Here is a 24,225-nt window from a genome sequence, read left to right on the forward strand (position 1 = left end):
CATCAGTTTCAAGAAGAGGGATTTGCCAATAGGAAGACAGCAAGAAAGATTGCTCAATGGCATATCTTTTTTTTCTTTTGGTGTACATCCAGAGGTACTTGCTTACAATTTCAAATATCTTTTCATGCCATTGCCAGTGGATCAGTATTGTAGGATGCAAGTCAAAGTTTAATGTTGTGTTGCTTAGTTTCACAATCTTAATGGATGACCTTCTCTGATCATGACCTTACAGTTAGGATTCTATGACTTGGTGGCATTTCAACTATAATTGTTCACCTTCCCACCTCATTGATTTATTTTGTAGATACTGAAATGCGGGGAATGGTATTCTTAAATAAAGAACTGCACGATATCGTGGTTATTCAGTGCGACATGTTTATTATGTAAACCATACACCGTTGCAACATCTGACCACAGTCTCCAGGGTCAGAGCCACACATTATATATTACAGAACAGGCTGGTATAATGACATTTCTTGTATAAAGACAAAATAAGCCATTCTTATTTAAAAATATATACAAATCAATATGTTTAAACAAAAGCTCTCTTACAAGGGTCTATATGGCAATTGTGTTGAATTATTCAGGAGTCCAGTCGTGACTCTTGGAATGTTCTGCAAGGCTTCATAGACGTCATAAAAATGTAATCCATTGGCTAAAGCTTTTAGTTTCAAAACAAACATTCACGATGAAGAATGGATACGAACTCTTGTGATTCTTGATTTGACGTGCACTGTAACCAAACCACTTGGGAATCAGTAATGCCAATTTCCAGTTTAAGATTTTAGCTTCAGAGGTCACGAAAAGTTTGCAGGTATGTCCTGTAAGACTGTAATGTGCAATAACCACAATCTTCACTTTTCCACCAAGTTTATGGTATGCTTACTTTACATAGCCCATGTGCATGTCTAAAATTATCTAAAAAAAAAAACTGTAAAAGACTGATTTGAGACTTCACACCATAACAGATCTCTGTGTGCAGCACAGCTTCCTGCTGAACATGATGAAAACTGCTAACAAAACAATTGCAAATAAGACAATTATCATCATTTGTCCAAAATGAACTTCCTGTGCCTTTGTGCGCAATGAACAGTACAATGAAGGGTTCATCAGATATTCTGTCACCGTAAGGTTTCTAACTCTCGTAAAGCATTCTGCCTCACTGATATCGGGCACTGTAATCTCCGTCTCATTTAAGACCATCAACCATCTGTTGTCACAGCAGTTGAAAGGATTCCCGCTTATATGCATGACGGTAAGGTTTGTGGATAAAGCACGAATCAACGAAGGGTTTAAAGTTATAAAAACATTATGTCTTATGTCAATTTCTCTCAGGGGAGAACAACTTAAACTTCTGGGAATTGTATCCAGCAGGTTGTTCGATACGTTCAGGTGGGTTAATGCCGGCATGCACGGTAGAGACAACAGACGAGAGCTGGTTAAGTTGATCTCACTGATAATTAAGGACTGAAGAGTTGTTTGCACACCTTCTAGCGCCCCCTCTTGCATGACCAGTGATGGATTTTTTGCAAGGCTGAGGGAAACCAAAGAAGTCCCCTGAAATGTGTTAGGCTGAAGCATTTTTATGCCATTTCCTTTAAGATTGAGGTGTTTTAGAGTCCCTAAGTAGGCAAATTCAACACAAAGGTCATCAAGATTTGTTTGCTGTGTTGAGTTAATGCTTCCTAAGTGATCAGCAGAAGTGCAAGGTTGGACTGAGTTGTCTTGCAGATTTAGTCTTTCTATTTGTGCGAGTGCACTGAGAAAAGGTGGGGAAATATATACCAGCCTGTTGCTTTGCAGGTCAAGGTGCTTTAGGGAGCGGAAGAAAAGCTGGCGAAGGGGTCCTGAGTCAGAGTCATTTCTCACATCCCAGATGATGCTTTGTAGACAGTTATAGCTGAGATTCAGAGTTTCTAAAGACAGCAATAGGCTTAAAGTCTCGATTGGGAAAGACCTGAAGTGGTTGTAGCTCAGGTCAATATAAATCAGTGGCATGGGCCTCCAGTTTGAGTGTAGGTTGTTTTTTATTGCAATTTTTTCACCTACAATCTCACTATAAAGAGAATTTGTCTCTGACACCAAAGCAGCCTCTGAATAGGAACCGATCATGTTATTCTGTAAATAAAGATACCGCAAACGGTTCGTTTTCGGAACGATTGGAAAATAAAGAAGTTTGTTGTGGCTGAGATCAAGAACTTCAAGCCTGTACAGCCTGCTGTCCTCATGTGTGACAAAAAACTCTACAGAGTTTCTGCTCAGATTTAGAAATTTCACTTGACGCAATTTAAAATCACAAATGTGCGCAAGATTGTTTTTAGCCAAGTTTAACACCTCTAATTGGATCAGTGATTCGAACGTCCCTTCTTCGATCTCAGATATCAGATTGTCGTCAATAGCAATGGCCCTCAGGCTTTTACTCTCTGTGAATAATTTGTGTGAAAGTCTTGTTAAAGCATTACCGGTCATCTTGAGCTGATCGAGGGCGGATTTGTTTCTAAGGTAGTGCTCGGCTGCAAAGTCACTCAGGCCGTTCATTGATATGTCCAAATCCTTCAGCCCGCTGAGGGATTGGAGGGCTTTGCTGTTATTGCCAAGGTTGTTGTTTAGTTCGTTTCTGGACAAATTCAGCTGCTCAAGTCGAACCAGGTTTTCAAACAGCCCCTCGGAGATGAGATCCAGCTGGTTGTTGCTCAAGTCCAGCTGCTCCAAGCAAGGCAGCTCAAGCTCGTGCAGCTGTCTGATGAAGTTATTGGACAGGTCCAGTCTTCTGATCCTTATATCCAAATCCACAGGGATAGAAGAGAGATTCCGATTGTTCCAGGACTGCTCCTTGAAATTAAAGGAACACAGTGTGAGCCTCAGAGATGGGGCACTTTTAAAAAATATCAAAACCAGCAATTCTGTAGGCTTAAGAAATAAATAAATAGTGCAAATTTAAAAACATTTAGCATTTATATTGATCATGTTGAACCTACCCTCGAAGCATAATACGTCAGTCCTGTTACGCAAAGGTCATGGCTGAGTGACCAGAGTAGTAGGAAGTTGGAGAACATATGTCTGACCATTCTCCCTCTGCTGCTGCTGCTAAACTGTACCACTGCTGTTGTCATAGCTCGTATGCACTCACACACACACACACACACACACCAACACCCTCTTATAGCCATGCTTCATCAAAAAAAAGGGAGAGAGAAAACAGCTGTGGCCACCAGATAGGGAAGGTGGATACTATATTTAGACAATAAAGACATGACCACGTAGACCGCCTCTTTCTGTCAAGCTTAGGTCACATGTAAGCGAAAACCTTATAATTTGTAAAAAAAAAAAAAAAAAAAAAAAGGTTTGTAGACAAACATATTGTGTTTTTAGTGCTAAGTGAAGCCACTTTTAGAGATAAATGCATTTAGAATTTGCTAGCACTTTAAATACAAGTTGAGAAATAATTTGCACCGACACATTATCCCATTTATAACAACTTTAATTAGATGATGATACATTATTTATTGTGGTATTCAAGAAACTTCCTGGGAGATAAATTTATACATTTGTTTGTTCCTGACAAAGTCTCTGGAAACGGAAAGCGTTTTAAAATAGACAAGAGGAACAAATAAGCAGACAGCGCGTAGGTGGAACAGGAGGGAAGCCCCCAGCAAGGTATAAAGGAACACGCCTAAAATAGACTGATGAAAGGAGGTGCTGGCACATGAGTACAAACTTTTGGGAGTCAGCCCAGGACATGCACCCAAATTCTACATTTTAAAGCTAATATATATTTGAAAAAAAATGTATTTGCCTGGCAGGAAAAATAGTTTTCCTGCTGCTGCCACTCTGCTTTATATCTGCACAGCCCTCACGCTGCTCAGTGTCAGTTTCCCACTTCCAGCAACAGTCAGCTGCATCCTTATCATCCTCCTACTGTCTTGTCTCAGTTCAGCTGTATGACACCAAAGAAGGTTGAGTCTTCATCTGTAGATATCAGGGCTGTGGGCCTGTCTGGGATCACCAGTTCTAGCTCGTCATCCTGAAGCAACTGCACTGTGCCTGCAACAGAGGACAAACGCTGTCAGAAAGTGTAAATGTATTTAAACGTACAGTACATGTTTGCTATACACAAAAGCCTTTTTACTATTGGTGCTACTTTTGGATTGTTTTTTCTGCTAATGGACTTGTATGTTGTCGGATATCCTGGATATTATGGCCATCTCATGGTTTTTATGAGGGGTGGCCCCCCCACTAGGAAGTTGGCTTGATGGGTTTGTTTCAGATGAGGGGCACTGCCCAGGGCAGAAAAATGGAGCCAGTGCAGAAATACCAAAAACTGCAGTTTGTCTAATGGATGCTTGAGGCTGGCACCAAAACCAGGTCAAATACTCTATAGTACAGTATAGTACTACAGTTAAAAGGCCTGTGCAGCATTAACAAGCATGTTTATAGCCTGGCACAAAAGAAAGATTTGGGAATTTATCGATAAGCTAGTGCATGGTAGCTGAATTTTCTTTTTTAAATGGAGGCTGGTGATATTTAAAACTCAGGGTGTGCCCAGCTTGACAGGTGTCCCAACACAGGAAGTTACAGTTGACTGCACTTGCGGTGTTAGGGCCTTTTGGAGCGTTTATAAACTGAATTATATGAAAAAGTATAATTTGCTGACTTGTTTGAATTACTACAGTTCCTGAGATTCATTAGCCTCTTATTTACCACCAGTAAGTAGATACCCTTTGCAGAAAGCTAAGCAAGCTCCAGTTATGGTTATGTCTGGTTCCAAAAGTGCAAAATAGCAGCTCTCAAAATGCTTCAAACTATTGGCCGACACAGGCTTAAAACCTGGAATAAACTGTGTAGCTGCACAAAGGCCCCGATATAAGATGAACAGGGATTATTTTGAACTGTAAATTATTGCAAAGCTACTTTAGTATAGTGTCTAAGAATAAAAATGTGGAACTAGAAATCAGCACGAGAGATCCACTTTCAAGGAACAGTGTAACATTTTCAAAAATATGCCTATTTGACCTCGATAAGTAGAGGAAGGAACAGCGCTGTGTATTACAGAGAGCGCCTGTATCCAAAAGCAAAAAAACCTCCACAGCAGCAGTCTCTCACTGACCTGCAGTGTAGCATGTGTTGGCAGGATATCTATCGGGCATCGCTTGCAGGCAGCGCAACAGCTCGGCTTCAGCTGAGGCCCTACTTCGAACGACATGACCCATAACTATGCTTGGGCTTTCAAACAAAACCTGCAAATTAAGCAGAACATTACCTAACTGGTTGGAACAAATCATATGCATGATCAATTTAGTTCTGCTCGAGTTAGAGTGACACAATACTTGTCCAAACACCAAGTAATAACCATCTTCTTGGACAACAATTCTGTTTTCCTTTTGTGAAATTGCATTTCCTCGCTGTGCAGAAACAATCCAAGAGATCACAGTTATATTTCCTGTGAGAAAAAGGCAAGATACGCTTCATCAAAATAATGGCAGACGGTACAGCCAACGACTTGGATTTAGTTTTACCTCTTATGTCTGGCCGTTTGTTAGTGTCAGCCCTTAACTGCAGAAATGCTGTTGAAGCTGGCAAGAGAAGGAAATAAACACTTGACTTTCATTTTTTTATTAACTTAGCATATACTGTTTGTGCTGTCATTACCAGATTAGACTGGAACTAACAAGATATTTTCAGTTCTCAGCTCTGACCCACCTCTAGAACTGCCTGGGTCCCTTTTGACTCTCCTAGAAGATATCTTCAGAGAACTGTGAGCTTCCTGGAAGACTCTTGACTTAATGTCCTATGAGAAAAACAAAGCCTTGCGATAAAATTTATTATTGCAGCGCTATCTGAACAACTCACTAATGGTATAAATCTCAGTAGTACAATGTCCAAGATGACTCCATCCTGTATAATCAGTGACATACCTCGCTTGTTTTAAGCATCTTGGCCAATTTCCCATCGACTCCCTCAGAACATGGTTGATTTAATTGTAGAATTATGTCTCCTTGGAGTTTGCGAAAATCATTTTCTAAAACCCTGGCTCTGTGCACCAGGAAAAGACTGAGACAAAACATGAACGCTGTGAGTGATAATAACGCATTATAGAGCATTTTGAGACTAACAAGCTGTCCCCCCCCAGTCCCCAAGTTACTCAAACGAGTGAAGTCACACATCAGTACACTCCGGAAACCTAAACGTTCAGTTTCAAAATTAGTTTTTAAAATGAGGAACTATCTTTGCCCTGCCTCTCAAGATGGAACTCATTTGGACTGCATGAAAATTACAGCCAAACTCTGAGATGTATTGTGAAACTCGCAGTTGAAGTAAAAAGCCACATTTTAATAAAGACAAAGGCCTCGCTCGCAGAGCATCATTTGTTCTTGTCAGTACTCGTGCCAGCTCAGTCCGATATGAAAGAGAAGTTGTAACCTTTTAAATTAATACCACTGGCTGCACAAACACAAGAGACGAATGGTTTAGACAGAAAATGAAACATTTTAATCCATCAATCAACTCCATTTACAAAAGTATATCCCATTTTATATACAGTATGTACAGACATGTATTAACAACTATCATTTCTCTACATGGATTCATTCATAAGGTAACTAAACAATAGCACTGTAACAAAACATATCACTGATATTCTGCAGGGATGTTGTAGTGCAAATGCGCGCAAAATATATAGTGCTGTTGCTCTGTGAACACCTTATAACTCCAGTTTTAGTGGATTTTCTTTACTTTGCATAGATACTTTTATACTTGTGTTGAACATTTGCATCATCTTTCATTTTCTTAAAAATGTTAATATATTCAAATGAATTAAAAAAGGCCAACAAAGCCCCAGAACAAAACATTTCAAATAGCTATTTTAGCTATTTTTAGCGTTTTTTGTTTTTTTGGAGATACAAGATTATCATTCAACAGCACTTAGTATACATCGACACAGTGTCCTTCCTCACTTTAAAGAGAGATCCCGTCTTTGCCGGTACAAAATGGCGACTACAAATAGAAACTTCTCTCTGATGAGAACATTTGGTTCATCGATCTCTGCGCAAAATTAAAGTAAAGGGCAGCAGAAGTTGTCTTATTTGGTTCATTTGAATACAGACATCTGTGAAAGTGAACAAAAGTCACTAAAGGGGCGTCCTCAATTTTTACCAGCCCTCTAAACAGAGGCAAAACATAGGCTTTTAAATTACTGTGTCAATCCCACGTCAGGCAGGATGAACAGGCAGTGTGATTCTGGGCTAACGTGACTGCTGCTTTTTGGTTACGCATCCGGGGGGGGGGGGGGGGGGTGCTGGTGACTGTGCAGTTATCCGTTCTGTCCAGCAGATGGAGCCTCTCCAAGTCTGACACTTCCCAGGAAAGTGGTGTGGTTGGTCATATTGATGAGTGTGTACTCATGAGCTATGCGTATATAGATCTTTTGGCCAGCGCGGAGTGGGCTCACACCAGCCGTGTAGCAGGTGTTGAATTTGCGCTGGCCCGTCTCAATGCTGCAAGTACAGCGGAGGAATGGGCTGGAGTCCACCATCACATCATAGCTGGCAATGTCAGTGAAGTTGAGGTAGTACACCTGGTAAATGGGGCGGGGAGGGGGCGGAGGAGGGGGGCATACAAATCACAAGACTTTAAAGTGTGTACGACTCCACATGATAATTTCAGGGGTTATTTAAAGCTGAAACAGCTGCAATATTAAAGAAGCCAGCATGAATATGAGTTATGAAGCTTCACATTTAGCCACAGGGAAAAGGCAAAAGAAATACATCTTACATTAAAAAGGTAACATGTATATGCTTAAACAAAGCAGACAGGTCAACTCTGTCATTCTTGAGCTTAGCTTTAGAACGACTGCCAGCTCTTTTGACTATCAACTGTAAATTTAAAGAGTTACGTCAAGGACCGTACTCACTTCTACCTGACTATATATGAAGTAGACACCGTCCAACAGCACCTCTAGCTGCCCAGTGCGAGAGTGCATTTTAAACACGCGGTGATGGATGGACACCATCTTCCAATTCTTAAGGATGCCTTGAGACAGATCTAAACATGTCACAACAAACACACAAAGAGGGTCAGCAGAGCTTTGACAGCATTGACACACAGTATAAACCTGCTAATGATGCTTACCTGTGATGTGATGAAGGATAATCAGAATCAGTTAGCATGCAACATGAGTATGAGTTACCATTCCAGATTGTAAAACGGCTATAGGATAACTTTAGGATGTCTATAATCCTACACAGTGCTATGGGTAAAAACTGGCAGTAACATTTACCCTGGATAGAAAATCCTTGGTGAGCACAGAAATACTTAAAAATGACCAAATCTGGCATGCTGGATCTCAAGTATAAACATTCACTGCATGTCAACAATCTACTGTGTTTATATTTTTTCTCTTGTAATTCTGAGGTTTAGCAGGCACATCTATTAGCACACATCCAGAACTCTGTGTTTAACCAATGGCAGGGATTATGCATGCTTTTTTGTTCTTTGTGACTAAATGAGCGTAGACTGAGCACCCACCTTCTCTGACTTGGATCGTAGTTTCCTGCCCCTGCAAGTGAACCACTGCTGGCTGGAAGACAAAAGATCTCTGGTGACTAATCCAAATTCACGTAAAACAGGAGAACAGCTGTTTCACCAGAAGCTGCGACTGGGAGAAAATTGTATGCAAAATTTTAAAACGGTGACATACTCTTACCTGGAATTCCTTTGTTTTGCCCTTGTCAGGAACCCCTGCAAGAGCAAGAGGGAGACGTGTTCAAATTCTGGCCTCTGCACTGCCGAGGTGAGAGGATGATTAAAAGAAAACAAACTCTGGCATAGTTTAAAGATAGATCATTTCTGCTCCACACAATGTTTGACATCCTGCACCAGAAACTCTCACAGTGCGAGCAATGAGTGAATCAATTTTGACAACTTGAGCCCCATTCTGCTGTGGGAAAGTGTCTGGATACAGGAAATAACTGTAATCTAAGAAAAGGATCTCTCTGCTCGTTTTCAAGCTCTCTGGCTCGAGTATTGCTTATTGAGGAGGATTCGATGCAAGTTATATACCTGCTGGACCTTGAGCGCCTGGTGGTCCTTGTGGCCCAGGAGGTCCTGGAGGCCCTGCAGGTCCCACAACATTGCTTCCTGGAATACCTGGGATTCCAGGGATACCCGGTGGCCCCTGTGGACCTGGGGGACCAGGAGGGCCAGGTGGTCCTGGCACAGGCCTTTTTTTCACTGTGGAGAAAGATGGAATAAACGGTTAGCACTCAAGTTAGTTTTAATTATAAATCACCACAAATCACTAATTTGCCGGCAAGTATTACATTTACATAGATACTGAAAGCTTGTCGCCCACTTTGAGTTAAGGCGGTTTTTGGATGACTTCTCAAGTGCATTTGTAGAAACGTGCAGCAGATAACAGTCAAATGAATGACCATAATAACAGAAACGTATGCCGGATTTTGTCATACCTCTTTTTTTCTCTTTCCTTTTTTCCTTTCCAGTTGATTCTGAAAGAAACCGAAGCAGCGTGATTAAGCTTCAAATGCCCTCTTCAACAATTATCATCTCAAATGACACATCGAGCATCCAGATCATTCCATGTAGGTATCCTAAATAGGCTGAAATAACAGATTGAGATGGTGTGCACTGAACACTAGAGTGGAGGTATGTCAGTCTGTGGTATCTTGTAGTGTAGTAATTTGTAAGTGTGGTTTCACCTCCTCTGTATGAACAAGTGCCTTAAGCATTCACAGGCAGTGGAACTGGAGAAGATCATTAGAGAGATACTTTATCCTGCCAAAATCCTTTTCTTTGAATTAAGCCCAGATGGAGAATGCAGATGAAAGTGTGTGTGTGTGCATGTGTGTTTGTGTGTGTGCGTGTCTCCTCCTTTACAACCATGTGTATGGATGTGCATGCACGGATGTTGGTGGGGCATCTATGTCAGTGCTTGAAAGCACTCTCAGTGTTTGCATCTGCAAGAGGGTGTGTGCGCGCACACGTATATGTGCCGCGCACAGCTGAAGAATCCTTTTCAAAAAGCTGTCTCGGTTGCTCTTGTGTTTACCATGTCATTATAACTACAAAGGCCATTTAACCTTAAACCCTCACAGTTTGAGTCCCCCCTCAAACATATGGCCAGTGTTTCTCCTCTGGCTAAATGACTGGATGCATCCGCATAGATTTCTCTTAACGAGCAGCCCTATCTGGAATCTGGTGCCCGTTAGGAGTGCCGAGGACGCACACACGTGCGCACATGTGCAAACACAGGACACACACACACACACACACACCTAAGGCTGAGATTACAAAAGCCTTTGTCTGTGCGCTAAGAGCAGAGGAGAGACCTGGGAATGATTAGTGTTTAGAGGCTCGGGACTTTACTGATTTATGTATAAAGTCTCGAAGGTGAGTTTTTTTCTTCTAATTTAAACACAATCACTAAACTTGCCCCCAAGTATTCAGTGTCACGAGACAGACATTGGAATGCCTTGTGATCGTGCTGCACTTGTTGCACTCAGATGTGAAACTTCAAAGGCTTCCCTCCCTTTTCTTTCTCCTTTTTTTTATTTGCATAGTGCAGATTCTAAACAAAAAGGAAAAAAAAACAAACTACAAAAGCAAATTCAGACATACCGGCCACATGGTTTACCACGGAGCTATTGATTAGCATAAATCAATTCAGCAGAATTAATGAAAGCTATGCTCACGCATGGTTGCCGGGTTCTCGAAAATGACTCACAAAGTCAGTATGCTTTTTGTCATCTGCTGCGATATTAATGTCACTGATAACACAGCTGGACTCCAAAGTACATAACTGCTTTGCTGACAGCTTCAAACAATAAGAAAAATAAAAAATAATTACTTTAAATTAAAAAAAAAAAAAAATTGGTGGACGTAATGTTATTTTTAGTGGAGGGGCAGGGGATTGGGGGGGACCCGGGCTTCGTTGTCTGTTTCAAATTGGTGCAGCCCTCCCAAACTCCTTGTTGTCCTTGTTTGCCATCCAAGTAATAATCAATCCCATTCCATTGAATCTCTCGCTCTATAAACACGGCAACATTATGCGGTGGCGCTGCTTTGTTAAGTAAGCACAAATCAATAAAACATCAATTCCACACACACACACACACACACACACACAGAAAGAAAGTGAGAAACCATCAGCAAACAGTTTGCAAAATTTAAGACCTCTAAGCCTACCATAAGCCAGTTAATTACACTTAATTGAGTCCTGTTCAAGCAAATACGTGTTACAGAAAACATTGCTCAACAGTTGACTCGCTAGTTGCCAAGTACATATCCAGAAAACAAACTGATGCAGGTGCAACCAGAGAGCTAAAGTTAGTTTCTTTTTTTAATGATTAATGGAAAATAGATGATGTGCTTGAAAACCCCCCCAACAAAAACAAAAAACAAAACAGAAGACCAACTTAGGAGGCAAAAAACAGTCTTGTGTATCAAGGCGTAAAGATCAAAGAGACAATAGTATTAAAGGATGTCAAATGCTCATAACACACGCAAAAAAAGGGCTGCACCTGTTTCTGGCTCCTTGCCGGGGCTTCTTTTCGCTCGCTGAGTTATGCCCCTGTTATCCTCTGTGCCGTGGAAGTCAGCTTTTCTGTACAGTAACTTCTCCTGGTGGGACACAAAGGAAAATATCATTAAAGACGGAAAATTACGCATGGAAAAAGGTGCCACATCTTTTGAGCATGCTGCGCCTATTGTTACCAGCTGCTGCCACCTTAGATGAATTCGGTGAACCCAACACAAAAGGGCTGAATGCTACAAAGTTTTTGAGAGCGAAACTCTTGCTACAAGTGGCCTTTTCTATTCTTGGGGGGTATAATGTTTGCACAGACACAACTTGGGGCAGTTGAAAAGATGCGAGACTGTCAGCCAGCACATTCACATGCGGCCAAGTCATTGTCTGTCCCATTTGGGCTGTAACGCATCCTGTAACCCAAGTCACTTTTGTCTGAGTTTCTGATGTTTGAGACAGTCACCTGGACACGACTGCTTCTAAAATTCACCTTTTTATACAAAAGGAGGACATGAACTGCGGTTAATCTGAGAGCAATACCCATTCATATGGCACCTGGTCCCAGCCCCATTCAGTGTTGGCATGAATAAGCTACAAAATAAATTGTCAAAGGAAAAGGATCTGATGTAGCTGGTCTGGTCTGAGCTCATCCCTAAAAACAGGGGAAGTTGCACTACAGCGGCGGATTGTTCCCATGGGCAAGTGAGCGGCGGGACAAACCGCACGTTTGTTCATCTGGGACTGGTTCTGGTCGACCTACATTCACATGAACTCGGTAGGACGCACTGACCCGACTGTAAGACATTCGAGACGTGTCTGGTGCTGACAAGGCAATGTTTCGTGCTAAGGATTTAGAGTTTAAAATATGGATTGCTCCAAGTCGCTTTCTGTTTGAACAGCCAGTTTGTGATCACATCTTTGGAGGATTCCCAGAAAACAAAAAACAACAACAAAAAAACCAAAAAAACCCCCCCCCCAAAAAAAAACTCAAAAACTGGCACTGAAAACACAAACGAGACCACCCAAAGCCAACTCTTTTCATCAGGCCTCGCAGTAAACGAGACAGCTTTTTGGTCACACTTTGGGGTGTCAGCATAAATAAAAAGTAATAGCCCGAGACATTAAGGCCCTCCATTGCTGACAACCAGACAGCTTGTAGAGAGCTGGACATCTGCTCGGTGTTTGGATAACTGACATCTACCAAAGCAGTGACGCATGCGGCACCTTAGCACGGATCAAAAGATAATAAATAACCACGTATCGGCTCGCCTTACTGCTTAGAAACAAAGCAGACAAGCTTACCGACAGACACTTTGGCCTTCCTTGGGGGGCCTACCCCAGTAGTGCCCAGGATGATATATTCCCTGTTTCCATCTGTGACACTCGAGTAAACATCGTTATTAAGTCGCGATGACAAGTAAGCTCCTCCTCCTGAAAGCAGCGTGAACTCCCAGGGTCTTTTTGTGGGCCTTTACAAGGCGGAGCCGCTGCAAAACACGAAAAGAAGTTATGGTTCGAATTTCTTCTATACCTCGTCTCAGATGTGGGAACCCTCCTTTTTTCCCCCCCTCTGGATGGGGGATGAGATGTATCATGTCAAACACCTGACGCCGACTGTGTTAGGCAAGTTCGACGCAGTTAGCGTCTACATCCCTGACCAGCTGCCAGCTGTGTCTGACCTTACGAGCACGGGAATTCCAGCTTGATGGAGGACTGTGTGTTGGAACAGATTATCGGCGCGCAGACCTCCAGATGTTCCTGCGAGCGGCAACGTTTGCTGTTCATTTGGTGCGCAGGTGCCTCCACATCTCCTCTCCAGCTGTTGGCATACCGGGGGGGGGGCTAGCTTTTACCTCTCAAAGGATTTGTGGTGTATATTCAGCCATATGGCGTTACACTTTCTTCTGTTCTGACAGCCAAACACGATTCAACAGCCAATTTCTGGCCCGAGATTAAGCCCCTGCAGAACGACAGAAGACAAACAAGCAGTCTACGGGGCTACTACCAAACTGGTGCGCATCGTACTTTAGATGAAGGCAACAAAGTGATTTTTTTTCTTCTTCTCCTTCCATTATATGACTATGAGAAATGGTTTTTCGCCCTTTTTTGCTTCATTTCACTTCATTACAACATTTACAGCCTTCGTACCCTTCAAAGGCACGCAGAGTTACAGTAAATCAGGATGACAATGTGTTGGTATGTATGCCAAGTGCCAACTATTGAGTAAACCATTCTTTTTCAGCGCATGGGGAGAAAAAAATGCTATTAATTAGAGGGCTTTCAAATCTTCAAAGAGTGGGGGTTGCTGTTGCGCGCAGATTCCCTGTTGCTTCGTGAGGATATGACTAAAATTCAATCACCCCAGGGATGTGTAATTTTGGGATAACAAGACTCCTTTTTTTGCCTTATTAACACTTACTATTACAAACTGCATATATTCTTACCAGTTAGCCTCAAAAGGTCCTTGACATTTGCAGCATTTCAAGTGTAATGCAAGAAATAAAATGCTGCAGGTCTCCAGTAGCATTTTTTACTCACAGTTTTCCACAAATACAGACTTTCTGGCTGCAGCGTTGTCTGTAAATCTTGCAAAGTCAATAACAGTTAGTGGCCGCTAAGTTGTAGTTGAAAATTTGATGTTGCAAAGCTTGAGACGGTGAAACTGAGGGCTGTTTGGGTGTGGTTGCGATTTACATGCCCATCACTGGCTGAATGGGCATTACCAAGTTCAGTGGCATGCATACTCCTGAGAGCTGATTACACCTAATATTCCTGTGATGTGCACTCCTGGGTCCGACAGCGACTTTGCGTTTTCTTCTTAAATATCACTTAAAGAAAAGGATCCTCCCCATAGCCCGTATCAGAGCCCGCTCTTTGAAAGGCCATGTGTTTTTAACCATAACTTGGGTAATTTAATAACGCTATGCATAGATTGTCATCTGAAAATCTGTGGAGCTCAACCTAAGGGAAATGTAGCCTGTCAGCAGCCAATCACTTTTCAAATTGTTGCAACACTCGCTGGCAAACCTACTCCTTGTTGAGTGCTGAGAAGGCCTTAAGAATTTATTATTATGGTGGATGTTTGCAACTCTGGACTCAATCTTTACTGGGCGTCTACGCCATCTGTCTGTCAAGACGATTCAAGCTTATACGGAGCAAACGCTCGCAGCCTCGCCATTTCTGATGTTTCTGCTCTCACGACTTGTGCTTTTATGTCTGCGCTGATTGATCCCTGATATGTCGACCTGCTCTCAGCGCATGTACGATACTGCTGTTTTAACCAATTATGCAGCGGTCACAATTAAAGTAGATGTGGGTGACAGCCCACCCGGGCGCCCCAGAGCTTGTACGCTGCTGAGGACTTTGCGTCCCATCAAACTGACTTTTTTAATAGCCGTTAACTAGACTCCAGATGTTTTAGCATCTGTTCTTCGGGGGGACTTTAAAGGCATACATCAGAGAGGAAAATTATTTCATATAATAGCTATAAGAAAAGTGTTAGGCTCAAGAGTAAAACGCTCTCTGAGCTTACATTTTGAAATGTTTCTGTGGACGTTTATTACATTTCACTCGCTGCTGTAAGGTGAACGAGGGTCAGGCTGACTGAGGGAGACACTTGCTCTCGCTCGCCTTACATCACATTTGTGGCACAGATTTTAGCGCCCCCCCCCCCCACACACACACACACCTGGGAAGGGGATTTTTTACTGTTGGGAACTATGCGGGGTCTGCTGGACAGCTGGGATTTACTGCCTTGCTCACGGGCATACCCACTGCGACTGGTGAGGTGACGACTGTTTGTTCACTTTGTGGGCCCAGATCATAAATGAACAGATCATCGACTCATTAAGAAGCAGCTAGAAAGATCTGAAAAAAGTGAGAGCTTTTAAATTAGTGCTCAAAATTTAACTGTTTCCAAAGAAACTAAATGAATTTCTGTTACCAAACATTTCATATTTCCACTTGTGGTTTGACTGCATAGTTTAGATCTCTTAAGACCTATAAACAGTGCCAGCTTTGTCTGCAAAACAATATTGTTTCCAATACTGTGCTTACATCTGAGAAAATGAAGATTATAAAATGTTTTTTTTTGTAAAACATCCAAGGAGACACAAATGGTCCCACACAGAGTCTGAACTCAGTTTGATAGCTTTTGGTTATTTTCTTTTTTCGCCTCGCATCACCTCACGGGCCTTTCCTCCCCTGTTCAGGGAGAGATTCTGGAAACCGATTACACACTTGTAGTATCACGGCTTGTACAGCCAAGATTCTTATCTGGAAGTTTTAGCCACGATCATGACCTTCAGATCAGGTGTGCATCTGCAAAAAGAAACTGCAAAGAGAAGGCCAAGCCTCAGTAATAACTCTACTTGTGTTTTCTTTCAGTGGAAAAAATGACAAGTGTTGGCAAGATTAAACATTCAAGAAAAAAAAAAACTAACTTAAGAGTAGAAGGAAAAAGAAAAGAATAAATATATTTATATCATTTAAAACTAGTTTAGTGCTAAGACAGCTGATTTTCACTTCAAACAACTTTATTCTTCCTTGATATCATGACTTCAACTAACCAAAAAAAATTTAAAAAATAAAATCATCTTTTCATTAATTCATTGTGGCAAAATTTGCTCCTGACACAACAACTGCAGTGGGACCTATCAGAAAGACTCTCTGTCGCTATCCCACAGGTGTGTAGCTGACATCAACATTAAGGCTGACTTCAAAGACAGGTGTGGTTATGCTCATATGTATGAAGTATTACGTACTAACGCCGCAACCACTCTGTACCTGGGCGTCACGGTTGGTGTGATGCCAATGCGTTGGCGCTCTCTAGTTTTGTTTGACACTGACCAGCCCTGCTGAATGGCCGGATGTTAAGGTTGCTTTTACATGCCGACAGACCACACCGCTTGGGTTTTTCCAAGACACAATTCGACCACAAAACAGGTCCATCTGAACGGAGGCTGCAGCACTGCACTTACGTGACAACAGAGCCTCGCTGTATCATATATGCTGTTGGAAAGCTGGCCTGTGTTGGTATGGACCTGACGTTACTGTACTTTGCTTTAGCTTTCTCAAGGCATCTCATGTTTTTGGTTATACTTGTCTGTATATACCTGGCCATCACGTGAAATTTCCCCAATGCTCCTGAAGTGCCTTTGATGAAGAGCTGTGTGAAAAATCCAATAAACAATTTTAACCCCCCCCCAAAAAAAAGAAGAAGAAGAAAGATCCTTCAAAGGAAATGCCAGAAAAGCTAACAAGTGTGGCTGCTGCGTCTAAATGCCACATGCTCCTGTTTCTCCAACTATGTAAACTGTGGGATGTGTAATCAGAGTTGTTTAATGCAGACATCTGGCAAGGACAGCATCACAGCACTGTTAAATATTTACAGCTGGGCCACAGTCTTTCACCTCATGAAGCGTCACCATCTGGGCCAAATACCAGGCCCATCTCACTCGGCTTTAACTGGAGGAAACCACTACTATCTAAAATAAGCTTAGCAAAGAGGACACACAGAGGACTAAATTAATAGGCCGAGCTCATGAAAGGAAAATGTTAAAGGAGCAAATCCAAATATGAGCAATGGATCTCATTAATCTTTCCTACTGAGGAATAAATGCGCCCATCCTGGATAACTTGAATTCCTCTGGGTGGTTATCCAGCTGACAGCTCTGCACAACTAAATGTCCAGCCAATGCCCCCCCCACACACAGAATATAATTTTCTCTGTTAAAAGGTTACACAACTGCTGACATATGAGCTAATTGAGCAAGCAATGCAAAGTTGAGAGGTGCACTCGGGCCTTTTGTGCTGATGAAATTAGGGAGGTAGTGTGTGTGTGTGTGTGGTGGTGTTGTGGTGGTCTTAGTGGTTAGTGGGTTGTTGCCAAAAGCCACAGACAACACAAATGACCGTTCAGTCAGCCCTGCTGCCAAGGAAGAAAACACACAAGAAGTGGGGCTGGCTTTGCTCCAAGTACCAAGTACCCTCATCTAAAGTCCTGATGAATTTACATCAGCCCTTGGGCTTTGCACCTGCTGGTGATCCAGTTAATTTTCTGTCCACCTGCTCCAGCACATAGCCTGACCTGCCTCTGCGATTCCAGCTGGGCAGGTTGCCTAAGTTCTGAGTACTGGACTTCTGTCTGCTCTGGGACCGAGTCAAATTGGGTTAAAATGTGGTTTTACTTAATAAATAATTCGCCCATTATATTAATCAATGAGTTTACTGAAAGTTATTTTCCCCCCACAAAAAATAAATAAATGAAATAAAGGATTTTCTTTACTCAACAAAGGCAAAAATCGGAACCACAACTGCCCTAATTCTTGTTCAACTTATGCCCACCCTGGATGTGTTTACCTGAACCAGAGACACTGGCTAGGTGACAAGATTTAAAGCCTACACCTTTTAGCGCGTCTCAGTCCAGAAAGGCGGAATGACGCACACGGGGGCGCAAATCCATCCTTTCAAAAACAAAAACCCCAAAAAACATACTTGTCTGGAAACTGAGCTGATAAAACGCCGTGACAGGCTACTGTAAAAGAAGTTGCCCAGAAACATGCCGTAACAGCGCAGACACAAAACCTGACACCGTGATACCGGGAACAGGAGGACCGAGCGGAGGTGAATGAACACGAACAGCCTCCGCGTGAGGAATGACAACAATGTCGCCTTAAAGAAGCTCCGGTGTCTCTTCATTAAGTCTTTGTTTTTTTTTACCTCACGACTCTCTCCTCCGCGGCTGCTGCCGGAGTCCAGTCGGACTGGGTGGCTGAGCGAGAGCACCTCCGCCGGGTCAGCCAGGTCACTCCCCGCCAGTGTCATCACTGAGTCCCGCTTCTGGTGAATAATTTCCCTTTTGACCTGGGACCGAAGGTCCAAATAGCAGACGAGGGTGACAGCGTGAAGGGTCAGCGACAGCAGGAATAATCCCAGGAACACAACGCTGCTGCTCCGACTCCTGCACTTCTTGCTGCACGTGCACGGAGCCGCTATGGGCATCACTTTGTCCGGGAAATCCTCCGCGGATGAACCATCGCGTGCCATTATCGGACGGAGGGGCGAGTCATATGCTCCTTATCTCGGCATAATCGGCTCGTCTGTCTCGCGCGGGCCGCGGCTATTCATTTACATGGAGACTCATAGGTGCAGCTGCAGCAGGTCGGTGCAAACTTCTCGGAGTATCTGTAGTAACAATGGAAACCCGCCCACCTCTCCTGTGATTGGTCCGGCGCAATTAGCAGCCCAGAGGTTGGGGGGGTGGATGCAGTAGGTGCAGTGGTTGAGCGACACCCGATGGAGAGAAGGAGCTACTGCAACGCCTCTGAGACAAAGATGTGAGAATTTCTTCCCCCGCTCTTTTCTTATGTTTGTTGTTCAGTGTTGTGTGATTATTTCATGGACTTCTTTCAGTGATTTATTATATCTTACCCGAGTGTGAATAGGAAAAGGGGGGTTGTCACCGGTGTAATGTATAATGTTTATATGTGTGCTTTTTTAAAAATGTGTTTTAGGGGTTTGGACATGCAATTTTTCACTGGCCTGCTTTGTTTGGCACTTGGTTTTGTTATGTGGGTGGCACATGAAGTGGTGGTCCTGTGTGAAGAACTGATTCAGAAAATACTGCCCGGTATTGTTATTGAAAGAGAACAAGCGGTTGATGGTTACACTGCAATCATCAAAGAGTGGAAAAGTAGTACAAATTATGTTCTTAAACATTCTACAAATTATCTGATTATAGGTTAGTGCATCTGAACTCTGTCAGGCTCAACATTATGATAGTGGGCCTGGAAGGGAGTCGGTGTCACGGTGAGGTCAGCGTCACTTTGTGTACAACACCATCAAATAATCTAAACATGTGTCATTCGGCTGGATCCAGGGAACGGTTTGACATTTGTGTTACAAAAATGCCCGCTGAGAACAATGCTTTAACTAGGCTGAATGTGGGCTTTGTGGTTTGCACATTTTCAAAATCCAAACTCGACACTTTGATCTCCAAGAACCAGAGGTAGCCTGTGAATCTGGCCGTCTTCGGGCCCCAGGATGATGAAACCTAAGCAGGGCAGAGACTCGGAGGGCTGATAGATCACCTCGTTAGATTAGTTTTCCGGGCAACTGCTGCCAAACATCTGTCTTTATTTCACTGGGGCAAACCCTGACATTTGTGTGCACTTGACCTATATGGAGGTAAACATTTTCAGGCTGGGAGACTCATACTAGGTCTCACTCGATATTACAGGCTAAATAATGATGAAAAGTGGCTTTTGGAATTTCAATGAATGGTATTTCATCACTGTGTACTCTCTCTATATATATTACTGTGAAGTTTACCACTGTACAAATATAAGAATCTGTTATTGTATTTCTTTTGGTTCAGCCAATTCCCACTGCCACTATATCATCACGTTTTCCCCCCCATGCACAATTAGTTTCCTTTCACCAGCTCATCTAGAGGAGAAAAAAAAGTGATTCTAGTCAGCTGCCACTGAAGGGCAGCATTGCCAAGCCATAAATCAATAACGCTGCATTCCAGTGCCCTCATAAAGTTGAACTAAAAAAAACAAAACAAGAAACAAACAAACAAAAAAAACCCAGCGCCATGCAAGTTGCATATTAACATGTAAATACATCTTGCATAGCCTCATATAGCATCTCTGAGATTGTGTCCTCAGCATCATCCCCTTTCTCTCCTGAGAAGTCATTTCCTCATTGTTAGCATACGATAGTGAAATTGAAGAGAGAAAGATTTTCAAAGTAACCCTCATAGGAGCTGTGACTGAGGGCTCAGCCTAAGCACGTTTGCCACGCTTCTCATCCAAGCAGCACGCACAATGACTTTTAGAAGCAGATGATTTAGGACTGGAATAGTTAAGGGCACGCGCTTCCTGTATTTTCAGACAAATGGTCACATTTTAAAATGTTTTTTTATTCTATATAAATGTATATGAAGGATTCCCCTAGGTTATTTATTGCATTATTTAAAAACTAAACAAAAAAACTTATTTGCTTTTGAGGAGGCCTTAGCTAAAGGTCAAACTCAACTCAATGCGCCTATCTTCTATCCCCTGCCTTGTTTCAGACAACACAACTCAACATTAAAGCCTGTGACAAATGAAACCAGTTTTATCGTGATTGGGTTTTTTGGCATTGAAAAGAGCAGGAGTAATTCGTATAACGTCCCCCGGGCTTCAATGCGGCATTCATAAATGGTGTGCCACTCTATCCTCCCTGAGCTTATAACAAGATTTAGAGGCTTTCCCTGCCAGATGATAGAGTTTTACAGAAGGAATAGGCGCTCTTATATTTTGCCACGGAGAGTTGAGCAGTTGGGCTGTGGCTCTGGGAGGCTGCTGGAAGATGCTCTTGGCTGAAGAGTTCCTCTCTAGTCCTCTGATAAGAACGCAAATTCAAATCAACTTTCATTTGCTATTAGGAGGACTCAAATTTGAGCTAAAACGATTCAAACCCAGCAGTATAATGCCACTACACGCGTAAATTGTTTTGGACCTCTGCACCACGTACATCACCTTCTCAGGAAGGACTTGCTGTTTCTGCACATTGAATTGGAGAGGTGTAACCTTGACTAATTGATATACTGTGACATTTGATTTCCTACCTATAAATCTCCAGTAAATTGGACCATCTCTGCCATTTCCCCGGACAATGATTCATCCACTCGCATTGTGGGTATCTATCTTAAGAGTCCTTATCAAGATTGGAGCTCTCTCTCTCTCTCCTGCTCTCTGGTCTTTTTGTACTGTGCTGCTTTTGTTCCTTTACCTTTCTCTCTTTTTCCTTTTCTTTCTGTTTGCTGACTGCTGTGTGCAGTTCAGTACCAATCCGGTGTGAGTAACTTAATTGATTTTTTTTTTTATTCCACAAAGAATCGCTTGAGTTTAGTGGCCTTTTTAGCATGCAAAATGCTGTTTTGTGTCTTTTCTGAAGGCAATGGTGTTCAGGGGAAACAATGCTATTTGGACTTATTCATTAACAGGACTTGTTTTTTTATTGTTTCGTAGCATTTCACCTTTATTAAATGTGGACAGAGTAGATAAAGACAGGAAACACAGACTGAGAAAGGAGAGTATGGCATGCAACAAAGGACATATACAGCAAAGTAGTAGTATTAACAGAAATTCACTAACTCTTTTAATAGATATTTATTACATATGAAGTAATCCAGACAACAACAACAAAAAAAAACCCCATAAACTGTACAGTAAAAGCTATCACATTAAAATCTAAAAACATTCTAAAAATGCTGCACTCTCCCTAAAAATAGACTTTTACAAATAAAAAATGAAGATTAGGATATGCAATCCAACTCTCCTAGAATATTAAATTATTAGAAATTCTTATACATTAACCAATCATCATTGGTTGATTAGTCTTTTTATAGCAATTCATGATGTAGTTTTATATGCTGTTTGATATCAAACATGATCTTAAACAGTATTTTTGAAAAAGAAGATGAGAACAGCATAAAAAGAAACTATTTAAAAAATACTTCATATAATCTATGTACACTACTGTGCAAAAGTATTGAGTCACCCCCCGTTTCTTTATATTTTGCTTCAGAGGATTTTTAATCTTTAGTGGTATTGAGGAATAGTTCAGTGGCAAAAGTTTGTTTTGTCTTTTTTTGACATTTCCACTCATTTTTAGTCCAGTCCTTGTATCTGACCATTTTCAGATAAATGTTTTTTAAACTACATAACACAGAATCATGAATCATTAAGCATAAAAGAGGCACATAACGTAAGGAATGAGCCAGTGGTGTGTCTAACCTTGCCAGAAAACTTATCAAATAACCAATTTTAACCTCCTAGGACCTGACGTCCACATATGTGGACATCACATTTTGGGTTATTTAGACTAAAATACTCAATTTTGTTCTACATGGGCCTGATATCCACTTACGAGGACATTATACTGCCACTGTTCTATCAAAATTTCAAACGAATATCCTCATATGTGGCTCTTATTTTTCTTAAAAACAAAATAAGGTAAAAAAAAAAAAATCAGGTAATTCTTTGTTTTTACATTCATCGGGCCCCAATATGCCCAAATATAAAGAGAAATTAAAAATGCATGTCGTGGAAGAGTTCGGGTCTTAGGAGGTTAAATGGTATCTTTAGATACTTTCTAACTAGCAGCCTTTCTCAAAATATTATTGTTTTTGTACAAATTTCTTTAGTTGAATCCATGAAAAATACCAGTTTCACAGGTATAAAATAGTATTTTTGCACCAACAAGGTGATGCTCGAAGAACTAAAAACTATCTTTAAAAAGGAAACTGGACCAATGGACTGGACCAAATGAAGAATTATCAGCACTATAAAACTATATAAATGATCTATAAAACATATATTTAAGAAAAGGAAAAATCCAGCAAAACCCTGACACAAGACTAAGAATGCCTCTGACCATTAAGGTGATCCAACTGCTGTTCACCAAAATCTCATCAGAATTGGTCTCAGTGGAAGGGTGGCTGTCAAGAAGCCATTCATAATGAAGGAAAGCAAGGAGAAAAGGTTGAGGTATGCCAAATTACACAAGAACTGGACTGGGAAAATCAGTATCAACGAGTCTTATGGAATCCAAAGGAGGTCAGAAAAGAGACACAACATGAGGGTCTAGATTCATCTGTAAAACACGTTGGAGGCTCATGGTCATGGTTTCCAAATCGATTGAATTATGAGCACAATAATATTTTGATCCACCATTCAGTACCATCTGGAAAGTGTCTTATAGGCAGTGGCTTCATTTTCCAGCATGACAACGATCCCTAATACATTACCAGTGCAATGAAAGCATACTTGGATAGAAAAATGTTTAGTGCATCACTAGGGATACATGGATTGGCCTCCCCAGAGGTTGCACCTCAACATTAATGAAGCAGTGTGGGATCATCTTGAGAGAAAACTGACCAGAAGTCAAAGAAGAGCTTTGAATGTCCTTCAAGAAGCCTGGAAAACTATTCCTGAAGATTACTTAAGAAAGTTCAGCCTGTGTTGAAGAATAAACACAGTCATATCAAATTATTGACTTTTAAGCTTGTTAGAATTCTACAAACTCTTTCCTAGCAAAAGACAAAGAAATGAGTGGTGGCTCAAGACTTGCACAATACTGTAGTTTATAGCTCTCATTTATTTCTTTGGACACTTAAAGGGAAGTAGAGCAAGCTGTGAACACAAGGCTGACACATTAAAAAGTTCACCATTCGAATTCATTAGGAATCCTGTTTCTTTCCAGCTTAGCTCAAGTTTTCATCTCTCCCAATGGAATTATCTGGCTCTTTCGCCCCTCAGTGCTCCACTATGTTCACTCACTAACTTTATTTCTCTGCCATTTGGAAAGTGTCACAGAGTGTGTTTCTCAGAGTTTTTTCACACAGACACACACACAGACACACACACAGACACACTGCTGCAAGAAACAACTCAACATTAAAGTTGCGTCCAATAACACTAAAGCATTTTGTTGAAAGGTACTAAGTATGCCTTATTGTTGACCCATATACATAATAAAGGAAATAAACACAAATGTAAAGCTCTATGCTCTTTCTCTGCATTTCTAAAGATTACATGATCACAAAGTGGAAGTTTAAATCACATTGGAATTTTGTCACCTGAAATGTATGTACATTTTTTATGGAATTTGTGTGCTTAAAAGCAACTTTTGGC

General features: G+C 41.6%; 3 protein-coding genes across 6 annotated transcripts; all 3 read right to left on the reverse strand.

Annotated features, from left to right (window-relative positions):
* Positions 1-954: 954 nt before the first annotated feature.
* LOC146638590 (transforming growth factor beta activator LRRC32-like) lies at positions 955-3,068 on the reverse strand. The gene is made up of 2 exons (XM_085369849.1): positions 2,979-3,068; positions 955-2,832 (listed from the first exon to the last, which is right to left on the reverse strand). Exons 1-2 carry the CDS (start codon positions 3,066-3,068, stop codon positions 955-957), a joined length of 1,968 nt encoding a protein of 655 aa, XP_085225975.1.
* Positions 3,069-3,880: 812 nt separating this feature from the next.
* Positions 3,881-6,164, reverse strand: LOC146638591 (tumor necrosis factor ligand superfamily member 13B-like). Of its 2 annotated transcripts, XM_085369863.1 has the most exons (6): positions 5,916-6,164; positions 5,701-5,788; positions 5,517-5,573; positions 5,328-5,440; positions 5,108-5,237; positions 3,881-4,044 (listed from the first exon to the last, which is right to left on the reverse strand). In XM_085369863.1, the coding sequence occupies exons 1-6, from the start codon at positions 6,162-6,164 to the stop codon at positions 3,929-3,931; spliced, it is 753 nt and encodes a 250-aa protein (XP_085225989.1). In that variant the 3' UTR covers positions 3,881-3,928. The 2 variants fall into 2 exon arrangements, with proteins under 2 accessions (XP_085225989.1, XP_085225981.1); XM_085369855.1 differs by having other exon boundaries at positions 5,108-5,440; positions 5,916-6,101.
* Positions 6,165-7,309: 1,145 nt separating this feature from the next.
* Positions 7,310-18,586, reverse strand: eda (ectodysplasin A). 3 transcript variants are annotated; one of them, XM_085369879.1, is made up of 8 exons: positions 18,265-18,586; positions 11,535-11,642; positions 9,465-9,503; positions 9,058-9,228; positions 8,702-8,736; positions 8,524-8,575; positions 7,910-8,040; positions 7,310-7,573 (listed from the first exon to the last, which is right to left on the reverse strand). In XM_085369879.1, exons 1-8 carry the CDS (start codon positions 18,584-18,586, stop codon positions 7,310-7,312), a joined length of 1,122 nt encoding a protein of 373 aa, XP_085226005.1. The 3 variants fall into 3 exon arrangements, with proteins under 3 accessions (XP_085226005.1, XP_085226011.1, XP_085225996.1); XM_085369885.1 differs by having other exon boundaries at positions 11,535-11,634; positions 18,260-18,586; XM_085369870.1 differs by having other exon boundaries at positions 8,696-8,736; positions 11,535-11,634; positions 18,260-18,586.
* Positions 18,587-24,225: the final 5,639 nt, after the last annotated feature.

This window comes from Diplotaxodon limnothrissa, linkage group LG2, assembly GCF_057381915.1.
Source record: "Diplotaxodon limnothrissa isolate DT_005_m linkage group LG2, D_limnothrissa_male_GT1.1, whole genome shotgun sequence".
Lineage (NCBI taxonomy): Eukaryota > Metazoa > Chordata > Actinopteri > Cichliformes > Cichlidae > Diplotaxodon > Diplotaxodon limnothrissa.

What these genes read in the sequence shown, in the direction of transcription:
- LOC146638590 (XM_085369849.1), bottom strand. Translation starts at nt 3,068, where the DNA reads ATGGTCAGACATATGTTCTCCAACTTCCTACTACTCTGGTCACTCAGC. An exon ending in TGACGTATTATGCTTCGAGG is followed by an intron (nt 2,833 to 2,978) that starts GTAGGTTCAACA and finishes TTTAATTTCAAG; the next exon opens with GAGCAGTCCTGGAACAATCG.
- LOC146638591 (XM_085369855.1), bottom strand. Translation starts at nt 6,101, where the DNA reads ATGCTCTATAATGCGTTATTATCACTCACAGCGTTCATGTTTTGTCTC. An exon ending in CAAACGGCCAGACATAAGAG is followed by an intron (nt 5,441 to 5,516) that starts GTAAAACTAAAT and finishes TTTTTCTCACAG; the next exon opens with GAAATATAACTGTGATCTCT. An exon ending in CAACACATGCTACACTGCAG is followed by an intron (nt 4,045 to 5,107) that starts GTCAGTGAGAGA and finishes CCTCTGTTGCAG; the next exon opens with GCACAGTGCAGTTGCTTCAG.
- eda (XM_085369870.1), bottom strand. Translation starts at nt 18,586, where the DNA reads ATGGCACGCGATGGTTCATCCGCGGAGGATTTCCCGGACAAAGTGATG. An exon ending in GCGGAGGAGAGAGTCGTGAG is followed by an intron (nt 11,635 to 18,259) that starts GTAAAAAAAAAC and finishes GTGTCCCACCAG; the next exon opens with GAGAAGTTACTGTACAGAAA. An exon ending in CGGCAAGGAGCCAGAAACAG is followed by an intron (nt 9,504 to 11,534) that starts GTGCAGCCCTTT and finishes GGTTTCTTTCAG; the next exon opens with AATCAACTGGAAAGGAAAAA.